The sequence below is a fragment of the Periophthalmus magnuspinnatus genome, chromosome 4, assembly GCF_009829125.3.
Source record: "Periophthalmus magnuspinnatus isolate fPerMag1 chromosome 4, fPerMag1.2.pri, whole genome shotgun sequence".
NCBI lineage: Eukaryota > Metazoa > Chordata > Actinopteri > Gobiiformes > Gobiidae > Periophthalmus > Periophthalmus magnuspinnatus.
Window position 1 is genome coordinate 12,372,307 of NC_047129.1, and position 11,082 is coordinate 12,383,388.

Here is an 11,082-nt window from a genome sequence, read left to right on the forward strand (position 1 = left end):
TGGTTTATTCTGAGTTGTGAGGTCATTTTAGAAGTGTTTTTAATAGAAAAGTATTTCTCACACATACTCATGAAGCCCATGATAATAATCCTCATCACTCTAAACTGACCCCATTTCATTGTTGTACCAAGCCAGCACCAGCAGTCACTGAGAGGAGTTATTTATACCACCAGCTGGTGAGTTTGTCTGCAGTTGCCTAAATGCAAGCGGCACTATGCAAAGGACGTGTTTGGCTAAGAGTGAATCACCAGATTCCTCTGAGCAGATCAGCAAACTGGAGGAAGAAGAATTAGATGATCCCCAGACTGAGGCTCTCTCCATACCTGATGTCATACTGGAAGTACAACAGGAGTGTTTTTATGTAAACCGTGAACAACTGGCTATGCAGAGCCCCTACTTTAGGGCACTGTTCTTTGGCTGTGGACTTGAGAGCAGCAAAAACAGAGTGGTGATTAAAGGAGTAAACGTGGACCATTTTAAGACTTTGATGGAATACAGCACGAGGTCCAGTTTACCTCTAGATAGAGACAATGTTCTTGGAATACTTGAAACAGCAGACTTTCTTCAGCTAGAACAAGCCAGGCTGCTGTGCTGTAAGTTTCTGGAGCGAGAGCTGCACCTCAGTAACTGTCTGGGCATGATGGCCTATGCCTGGCAGCTAGGCTGCTCACAGCTGTACATGGCGGCACGACAGGTGGCTCTGACTCACTTCTCTGCTCTCATCACTGACGATGACTTCCTGTCTTTGTCCAAGGACTCTGTTGCAGATCTTTTGGCCAGTGATGAGCTCACCATTATAAAGGATGACTTGGTTCTGGAGGCCACTTTAAGGTGGGTGTCATTTGACTCAAAAAGGGAAGAACACTTCTTGGAGCTCATTGAGCTTGTAAGGCCAGAATGTCTCTCTGTTCAGTTTATCACTGAACTGTTGAGTCACATGAAGAGCTCAGACCCCAGAGCCAAGCTCATTTGTACTCTGAATGAACACTTTCCAGCCTCCTGGTCAGTTGGCAGATCACTGCGGAGAACCAGAGGGACGGAGACCCTCTTTTTGTTGGGTGGTCCTCATGATCAGGACACACAGGCTCTGTACCAGTTTCACCCTCTGAGTGGACGATGGCAGAGCTGTGCCCCTCTGGAGAGAAAGAACCTCACTCAGTATTCAGTGGCAGCAGTAGGTAAGATAAGGTGTATTTAAGTGATTGTGTGCTTGCTACTCCTTTGCTTCAATAGTCTTTGTCTTTTTGCACAGGAGACAGTGTGATTGTCACAGGCGGATATTTCAGAGACGTGCTGTGGTTTAGTGTGGATTGGGTTCTCATTTATAACTGTTTAAACCAGCGGTGGACTGAGGGCCCATCACTACAGAAATCCAGACACAGTCACTGCTCTGTAGGGCTGGGTGACGTGCTGTATGTGATTGGAGGCTCCATGGATGAGAGCCTGGTGAATGATGTGGAGAGGCTGATTCTTGGCTCAGAGGGATGGGTGTCTGTTAGCCCAATGATCCGGGCAGTGGAGAGGGCTGCAGCTGCTGTTCTGGGCTCTAACCTCTATGTGGCCTGTGGCCTGGATGAGAATGGAGAGGCTTATGGGGGAGTCCAGAGGTATGGGGTGGAACAGGACCAGTGGGATGTAGTGTCTTATTCTCCCTATCCAAGGTGAGCGATCTTTACTTTGATACATGGCTATGTTTTGGTAATCTGATTTTAACTGACCAAACTGTTTCAGATATGACCTGGTTGCCACAGAGCTGAATGGTGCCCTTTACTTGTTTGGAGGCTTTGCTCTACGCTTTGATGTGGACACAGATGAGTGGACTGTGCTGGAGGAAGCCTGCCTAGAAAAGAAGTTCTTCAGTGGCTGCACCACTGTCCTGGGACAGATTTATCTTGTCAGCGAGAAGAAGGGCAACACAGCATTTCCAAACATGGTGCTGCTCGACCCTTACATAGACACATGCATTGAGGTTGATAACAGCATACCCTGCTCTGTGCCAATCAGAGGTTGTGTCACATTGAAAATGACTTCTTAATATAATTCAAAAACATTTATTCACAGTTTAATTTACATTCATACATTATTTTTGTTCCATTGAAATCCAAAATACAAGAAACACTATTGGCCCATTGGCTAAATATATTAAAATTAATACTCTATTATACAGTCCAAACTGTGGTAGTAACTGAAGCAACAACCATACAGCCACAGCTAGACCAGACACGGGCAAACTACGGAGCCACACACGGCCCATTATGTGTGTGTGTGTGTGTGTGTATTACATGTTTTAGAACACACTGTGGCCCATGTGTCAAAAAGTTTGCCCACCCCTGAACTAGGCTCTACTTTACTTCCTCCAACAACAATATATTTTAATAGCCTATTTCAGCCAAGGCACTGAAAATAAGCAAAATGGAATAATTGGAGCTCATATCTCTTACACCAACTATAAACACGTTGTTGTTAACATTTATGTGCGCTAGAGGGCGCCATACATTTGCTAAGCAGTGCAGAATATAATTAAGTCCAACTACTGGTATTTGTCCAAATTATATTAGTGTTAAAAGGTAAAGCAATAATTAAAAACTGACAATGTTTAAATTACAATCTACAAGCTTATGATATGGATTTTCAAAGGCAGGATGTACGATGTGCGTAAAGACATTTACAAATATACATGACTGTAAATGGTTCATTATCTGGCTTTGGGTAGCCTACTGTTGATGCTCCTCTGGCTGGTAAGGTTATTCAGGACACAGTTATTGGCCAGTATCGCCAGTTTGGTGTTGATCGAATCTTTGCTTAGTTCCCAGTTTCCTCCATCTCCTTCATCTTCGAGCTCTTGTTCATCTTCCTCTTCGCTTTCCTCATCACTGCGTTCATCTTTCTCCACCTATAGAGGAGAAAAACAATAAAAAATACAAGAATACGTACATGCTGGTTATTATAGTGACAATTTATACTTACCTTGCCGGCAAATGCAAACTTGTAGACCATTCGTAGGATTAGATAGGCCCAGAAGATATGCAGGGCTTGCAGAACTAACAGTAAAGCATTGAAGAAATAGTACCCAAAGAATGGTTCAAAGAAATCCAAAGAAACAATTAGAGTTGAGTGGACCACCCTGCAGTGTAAATATGAAAAAATGTTTAATTTTGACTCTTTGATGCACCAGAAGAATACATAAAGTGGAAAACAAAACTAGGAAAATCATTTAAATATTTGTACTGACCTGAAAGGGAAAACAACCAGTCTTGTGAACAGGAATACCACAGCGAAGATGACAAATAATGTGTCACATATGCATGTCAGTTCAGCGTAGTGGAGCATTTTAGCAGACTGAATAAAAAAGACAAGTTAGTCAGTAGTGGAAGAAGTACTCCATTTTTACCTTCCACCTCTCTGATCAAATTGAAGTTAAGAAAAATTTAAATAACATCCTGGTCTACTTTTCTTAGACTAACATATATTGTAATTTTAGGGGTATATAATACAGAGTTAATACTCATGAGATGTTATCTTAGGTTACAGAAATTTGTGTTAGGTTGGTTATTTATAATATTAAGGAACAGGATTTTCTTTTTCTCAGACTGGAAAGCAATTATCGTAATTTGGGACATTCATAATTACTACACCCATCCACGCCTCTAGTCACATGCTCATGACAGGTGTCCTGATTGTATCTTTGAACTATGAAGCAGGGATTGGGCCATATAAACTAGAAGAATTAGAACAATGAGGCCATTGTGTAATGTGTAGTTGCAGGCCAGACTTATGATTTCAGAAAAACAGTAATGGTTTTTAGAGAACTATGGTTAAAACACTTCCTCAACAACAACAATAACAATAATAATAATAAAAATAAAACTCTCTACTTTAGTTTCCTAATCTAAGTGCTAGATGAGGGGAGAGGGGTAATCTCACACAGACTGACATATTGATTTTGCCCCTTATCTGCACACTATACTGTTCTCACTACCCTAAGGTAAAGTATTGAGCTCTGTGTAGTTGTTGAACAGGTTTCACTGAGGGTGGCGTCTCACCTCCAGGAAAAAGTCAGAAGAGTCATGCACTAACATCACCAAAGTGCCCACTCTCACATAGTTGGAACAGTATGAGAATCCAATCAAAAATATAGTGGCAATGTGATGGATAACTTGCTCCCTGAAGTCCTGTTAAAACAAATGAAAAACCCATGTGTGAAAGGTCATAAAAAATTTATAAAAATAACATATTCACTACTACTATAATGTTTACAGAGGAACACGTGGTATAAAGAGGTTAATCCAGAGACCAGGCAAATTAAATTAAGAAATTAAATATAGACTCACTTTTCTCTTGACATCCACAGAGACGCATAGAAGCAGCGATAAATAAAATCCCAGCTCTAACATGTAATACCAATAATGAGCATCTGCCACAGGCTGCAAAAGGAAAGCACCATGTTAATCGTCATACATTTGGATTAGGACAAGATCAAATATTAATGTTACAATTATTGTGAGAAGAAACATTGCATTTTTTGTTATTCAGAATTGGCACCATAACCAATAAATATATAACAAAATCTACTTTCATTCTCACTTTCATTTAATGCAACCAGCTTTATGAAATAAAAGGTTCTGAATAAAAAAAGTAATGTTGGACATAAAAGGCCTGTGTGAGTGTAGATTAAAATCTTATTACTGATTGTAAAAAAGTCACGATTACTCTCAAAATATTATACTATAGAATATCTGGTAATCTTGACATCCTTAATTTGGATAAACATGCAAAACAATGCAAAGTTATACACTGCACATTTTCCCCCAAATGTGAAAGAAATATCCCACACAACAGACACTTTGCAGAGGCGCTATGATAGCGTATGCTCATTATTGCAGATATATTATTTCTTAATCAGGTGTTAGATTTAGAAAAGGGTATTTTGGTTAAGGTTAGAGCTTTGGAACAGGTTTAGGAACCAGGTCCTGGCAGAACTACATTTGGGTAAAAATAACGTTGCACAAACACAGTTACAGGAAGTTGGCAGTGAATATTAACCATTGTTTTTTTAAGCAGATCACAGGTTCACAGCACTAACAGAAGGTGAGTAATCAGTGGATTTAGACTAATGTTTTTTTGAAGGCCATGACCGACAAAGGAATGGCTGCTTTCTCTGCTGGAATGCCGACTTGCAGGCACCCAACTGTCATCTATGCAGATTGACTTTAGTTAAATACACAAGGCTCTGAAACAGCATCAGAGGAGAGGAAGTATAGGACGCTGTGGTAAAAGTGTATACACAACTTTTTTTTCATAAAACCACAGTCTAGACAGAAACCGCAAAACTGATATGGTTCAGAACTGCTGTATTGTGTTTCGCTGCCATTAATAATCTGTGAGCACAAAAACGGTATGTTTATGTATTTATTGTATTTGAAGGACATGCAAACTTCTACTGTAGGTTAGGGGGTATTTTGGTAGTCCATGGGCTTAATGTGTCATCGTAGTAGTTGATGTTTAGACAAATGTGAAATAAATATAAATTACCCACACACATGCAGAAATATAGGTTTGTTGCTTTTTTATTTCTATTTCATTAACATTAGTATTTTTGAGGTCATTTTTTAAGTTATAAATGATACAGCAATATTCGATTTTTGCATATCTTAAACAATATTTACTGTATTAGTGATAATTCAATATATTGCCTATATCTAGTCTAGATGTAAATAAAAATACACAACTGCTCACCTGTTTAGGGTAACCTTTCCAGCATTCTCTCGAGTCCCAAAACCATGGAGTCTAAGGAGAAACTTGAGCTGGTTAGGGTACATGTATATACTGTTTATGATGCCATAGAAAATTATTTGCTCACTTTAATTAAGGAGCTGAGGCCCACAATGAATGAGAGGAGGTAGAAAACAAAACGCCAACTGCCCAAAGCAAAAGACACAAACACAAACTGAAAAAAAGATTTGGTTTGGTCATAAATTAATCTAATTCAAAATACTTACGTGGCTTCACAGAACTTTGTTGTGTTCGTGGGTCGATCCTGATTCCTTCTGTGTCTGAACCATGTCTGTATTTTTCTTTGGGATAGTCCACACTGCTTTGATAAGTTTGATACCTCATTCTGAAAAAGTACATTAAGTATTTTTAAACAACAGTTGAATTGTATTACTTTTCCTTTAATCTGAGTCTAAATTTAATGTGAGGGCTGTCTACCTTGCAGTTTCAAAGTACTTCCCACTTAGTAATAGGGCTGCAACAAACAATTATTTTAGTAGTCGACAAGTCAGCGATTTTTTTTGTTTTTTTTGTTGATTAGTTGACAAGTCTTACTATTCTTGCTATTGTTATTTTATTTTGTATATATTTATTTAATTTTTTATTTTGCAAACATCAATATTTTCAATATGGTACTTGTTAGGTACTTGTCAAAGTAAAGGGAGAGAGTAAAGGGAGACACAACAGTAGAGATAATAATGATTTTCAAAAACGTTATCCAAATAAAGGTTGAAATATGATAACTGGGAGCTTCTAAATATTTTACAAATAAAGTGTATTATTGAAGATAATCAGAAACATTTTTTTCTTTTTTGACATTTTGATTTAGTAATTCCACTGTTTTTGTACTAAAAAGGTCTTTTTGTATGTGTTTTAGAGTCTGTATAGTCCAGATAATGATAATGATGATCAAAATACAAATATGATCTTTTTAAATATATTTATTAAACCCTAATTAGTAATAACGAGTTTGCAAAATTGAAAAGAAAACAACAGGTGTGAACTGTAGATAGTGGTTTAACACTTTGTGCATTGTCATTTGAGAGGATTCAGGTCCTAACAGGTCAAAGACTCAGCATGCCGACACAAGTAAACACAGGTAAACTACAGTGAGAGGAGCTGAGAGCAACGATGGGAATCACCTGTAACAAACCTGTCTGCACTTGAACCTCACACGGGGAAAGACAGGTTTAATTATTCATGGGTGGCAGCTTACTGTTATCTGTGACATTTTGAGAGCAATTCAAAAGATATAATATTTAATTTTAAATTGTTAATTACTACGGCAGCAGGCCACTTTTTTTTTTCTTTTTCAGGGCAGTTTATGGATCTCTAAAGTAACAAGTTTGAGGTGGACTAGAGAGACATTTATTCATGTAGCATATCATTTTCAGTATGATATTTACAATTACTCAAAATTATTGACTCCTTGCCAAAACAAGTGTGAAATCCTTAATTCACTTTCATTCCAACTGTGCAATTACCATTCCTCTACTATATGATCATCTTTATGAAATTAAAACCTTCTGAATGATACAAGAGAAGTTACTGTGACATAAACAGACAAATAAAACTGCTTATACATTTATATTTATCTTTTTGATCTATGTATAGAATTTAAATTACTTAATTATGTTTCTAATATAAATTATACATGATTATATTACTGATTAACCAAATAATTTTGACATCCATACACAGCAATAAAGATAAAGAAAGTACTAACTTCTGATGGTTGCCGACTGTTGTGTTTGTAGTACGCCTCCAGCTTTGGATTAGCAACGGCTTGAACTCGAACCCGGTCCTTTACACCTAAGAGTCTGCTTAATGGTACTGCAACTACCCTGAAAGACACAGACATGCAATAGGTTAGCCTATAGGGTTAACCTGGGCTATATTAATAATTAACAACATCATAAAACAGCTGTCAAAGGTGATTCGGGGTGTTCACCTAAGCACAAACAGTCTCATGGGTCTTTGGTGACAGACGGCTTTGGTGTTAAGTGACCAAGAGGAACCTGATCTATGTGTGTGTTATTGTGATAGGGAGGCAGACGGAGTATGGAGATGCAGTAGTGATAAATGAGTGTACAACATGCACATGCCGCCATGTGCAACTCAATCTCACAGATAATCAAGCCAAAGTGGGCAGGCATCACAGACAATAGGACATCACAGCATCATGACCCAGGAGAGCAGTGTCAGGTTACAAGACTGGACTTCTCTTTATGGACCAAGCAGCACTATGGGATCATCACAGGACATGGCTACCTGCTGTCTGACACAAGTAAATAATACGTTCAAGTTCATTTACCTACTGCTACAACAACAACAACAAAACAACGAGGAAGCACCTTGAAAAACACGTTTCCTGCTACTCTGTCTCTGGAGACGACAGGTTACAAAAGTACACACAAAATATTACATTGCAAAACAAAAGCTTCAATCTGGTCATCAATTCTGGGTTTACTAACAACAACAAGGTAAATATTTTAGCATGAAAGTCTAATATAAAGGAGGTTAACCTGTTCTCTAAGGATAATGATTTTTTTCATTGTTTGAATTTCAATTGTTGGCACACATCCAAAAGTAGCATTATAGAATGGCTTTACAAGTTTGTAGGTCAAGTTATTTAGACTATGTGGTTGTCTTAATAGTGCTATTGCCATTACTCAGATTCCCTGTAATCATAAACTGATACTATCTTTGGGAAGTTTACCACAGACAGCATATGGACACATACACTACCAGTCAAAAGTATTAATGTAATGTCATTTTTCTTTAATTTAATCACTTTCTACTTTTATATACATACAGAAAATACATACACTAAATAAAAATAAAATACTAAAATAAAATGGTATAATACTGTATAAAAACACATTATGTAAAACATAATTGTGCTCCATGTTTCAGAGCATTAAACCAACCATATATAAGGCGTCTGAAGTCAGTGTGCTGTTTTTGCCAGTCCTAATCTTGGATCAAAGGCTGTGGCAGGAAAATGTACAATAACTTACAGGTCATTGCACAGAAAGAGACATAATTTTCTAAATGGAAAAACAAATGGAAAGAAGATTCTGACTAGTGTGACAACCAATAGGAGTTAACTACAATGCAGGTCATTTAAAAAAAAAAAAAAAGTTAAAATTAATATTTGTTATATCTGTTATCATTAGTTCTGGGTTGAAAGCTCTCTGCTCTCACCTTTCAAAGACACATCTGCAGGCAATGAAGGCAAGTGTCAGAGGAACACTGTAGGTAAGGTCCCGCGGCCGAGGAATGTGCCCCTGTTCTGGGTCCACCTCCATGTCCTCCCAGCCCGTCCCGGGAGGAAGCCAGAGGTCAGCTCGCCAGATCCACTCATTCAACACAGCCTCCATCCTGTGGGAGAAAAAACAGATAAAAACAGATAAAACAAAAGCAGTATTTCAGTGTAGCTACAATAAAAGACAGGAAATATATGCCCTGCTGTGTTTTATTAGGCTACTTCTAAACATTCAACGAATAAGAACCTCAGCAATAATATTAACACTTACTATGCTATTCTCAAGTGCTACAAAGAGCTTCAAATAAAACTGCAATAAAGGTAAAAAAACGAGGTAAAAAAACAACAACAAAAAAACAAAACAAAACTGTTGAATGGAGATGGTTCTAAACTCAGAAGTTTTTGAAATGGGCAGAAAATAATAATAATACAATTTAAAAATAAATTATTATTTAACAGGAAGATGCGGTCAAATCTGCAGAAAAAACAATAATAGGTCAAGCTGCAGTATTCTAGACATATTATACAACTAAATGACGCAAGCATAGACAGGATAATGACAGACATACTAGCACCTGCTAATCAATTCCTGGTTTACGTGCAACAAAAGCAAGATACACACCATAAAACTATTTAATGACAGAGGCAGTAAAGGCGGAGCCTTTAAAAGTGTCATAACAATCATGAATGAGTCCTGTTTTGAACCAACAATAAAATGCATGACAAAACTTTGTTTCATTTAGGCCTACACAGTAGACAAAGAGGCATTAATTTAGAACATTATCAATAAATGGGAAACAAGAAATTACATTAGTACTCGGAAGACACTGGTAGTATCAGTATTGGATTTTAGAGCAACATTTTAATAAATGACAAGCCTAATTGCGCCATAACTGTAGCTACTAGTGGGACGCGCTGACGCGCACACGCATTCGTTAGTTTCGCATCAACGCGGACATCACCGACTTTGATACTAAAGTACACATAAGCTACTTTAGAAGGGTCTTAAAGACGTAATATTTGTTAAAGCACGCAACTCACAAACCCTGATCTGATACAGTCAGCGTCATAAACGACTCATGCACGAATCCTTACGCAAAATAGCCCAGAGAATCCACAACGATATGATCCCCAAACTCTAGCAGTCCATATCATCCCAAGTAAGAATATAACACTAGGGCTAAGCAGGTACCTGTCCATGCTCCTGCGATGAGGAGGAGAGGGGCTCAGCAGCAGATGAGAGGACGAGCGCGTCTGACGCACTGACGCACACATGCGCTACTGACGTGGGCGTGGTCACCGCTGAAACATGCAGCAAATGCTTCAGAGCAGGGTGAAGAGTCGGGTCAGGACAATGGGCAGCTTAGAGAGAGGTCAGATTCTTATTTCAGCTTCTTATTTCAAAGTATGTCTGTCATTAGCAGAAATAATGTAGGTCTTTTTTCCTGAATGCACATAGTTTCTTACTGTCAAATCCCTCTTATCCCAGAAGACTACAGTATATTATAAATTCAGCCTGTATAATATATAACTCTAACTATATCAAGTCATTTAGTGTTGCTATAGTTAAAAATCTACATGGGACAAGGTAAGAAAGAAACAGCAGCTGTTTATTGATAGACTAATTCTAGCCTAGTAGCCCATCCCTTATTGTTGATAATTATCAGGGATTGTTAAATCTTGGTAAGAGCAATTGAGCTGCGATTAATATAATATTTACTCACCAACAAAGGTCTCCAACTTCCTGAAAAACAAGACCTTTAAATAAATGCATCAGACAACAATAGTTTATGGAACTATTGGTTTATGGGCTTCCTCACCTATAGAGTGTGAGGTGGCCAGTGGCAGCCACACTGTTTTAATATTGCATAACTTAGAAACAGGCTTTTGTGTCAGACATATAGCGCGTCAGTCAGCAGCTAGAAAAGCCGATAAGATTTGCAGAGCTCACATGATGCTGCTTTTCATACCATATCCACCTACAGGAGGCATACAGGATACAGGGGGCAGGAAATTCCACACCAGGGCTGTTTACATAGATT

General features: G+C 38.1%; 2 protein-coding genes across 2 annotated transcripts; one reads left to right on the forward strand and one right to left on the reverse strand.

Annotated features, from left to right (window-relative positions):
- Positions 1-78: 78 nt before the first annotated feature.
- On the forward strand, positions 79-2,046 carry LOC117369814 (kelch-like protein 23). The gene is made up of 3 exons (XM_033965160.2): positions 79-1,178; positions 1,253-1,661; positions 1,732-2,046. Exons 1-3 carry the CDS (start codon positions 215-217, stop codon positions 2,033-2,035), a joined length of 1,677 nt encoding a protein of 558 aa, XP_033821051.1. The 5' UTR covers positions 79-214; the 3' UTR covers positions 2,036-2,046.
- Positions 2,047-2,608: 562 nt separating this feature from the next.
- On the reverse strand, positions 2,609-10,307 carry LOC117370329 (ceramide synthase 2-like). Its single transcript, XM_033965726.2, has 11 exons — positions 10,233-10,307; positions 8,980-9,156; positions 7,499-7,616; positions 6,000-6,118; positions 5,861-5,918; positions 5,737-5,787; positions 4,332-4,424; positions 4,044-4,172; positions 3,233-3,339; positions 2,968-3,124; positions 2,609-2,893 (listed from the first exon to the last, which is right to left on the reverse strand). Exons 1-11 carry the CDS (start codon positions 10,238-10,240, stop codon positions 2,696-2,698), a joined length of 1,215 nt encoding a protein of 404 aa, XP_033821617.1. The 5' UTR covers positions 10,241-10,307; the 3' UTR covers positions 2,609-2,695.
- Positions 10,308-11,082: the final 775 nt, after the last annotated feature.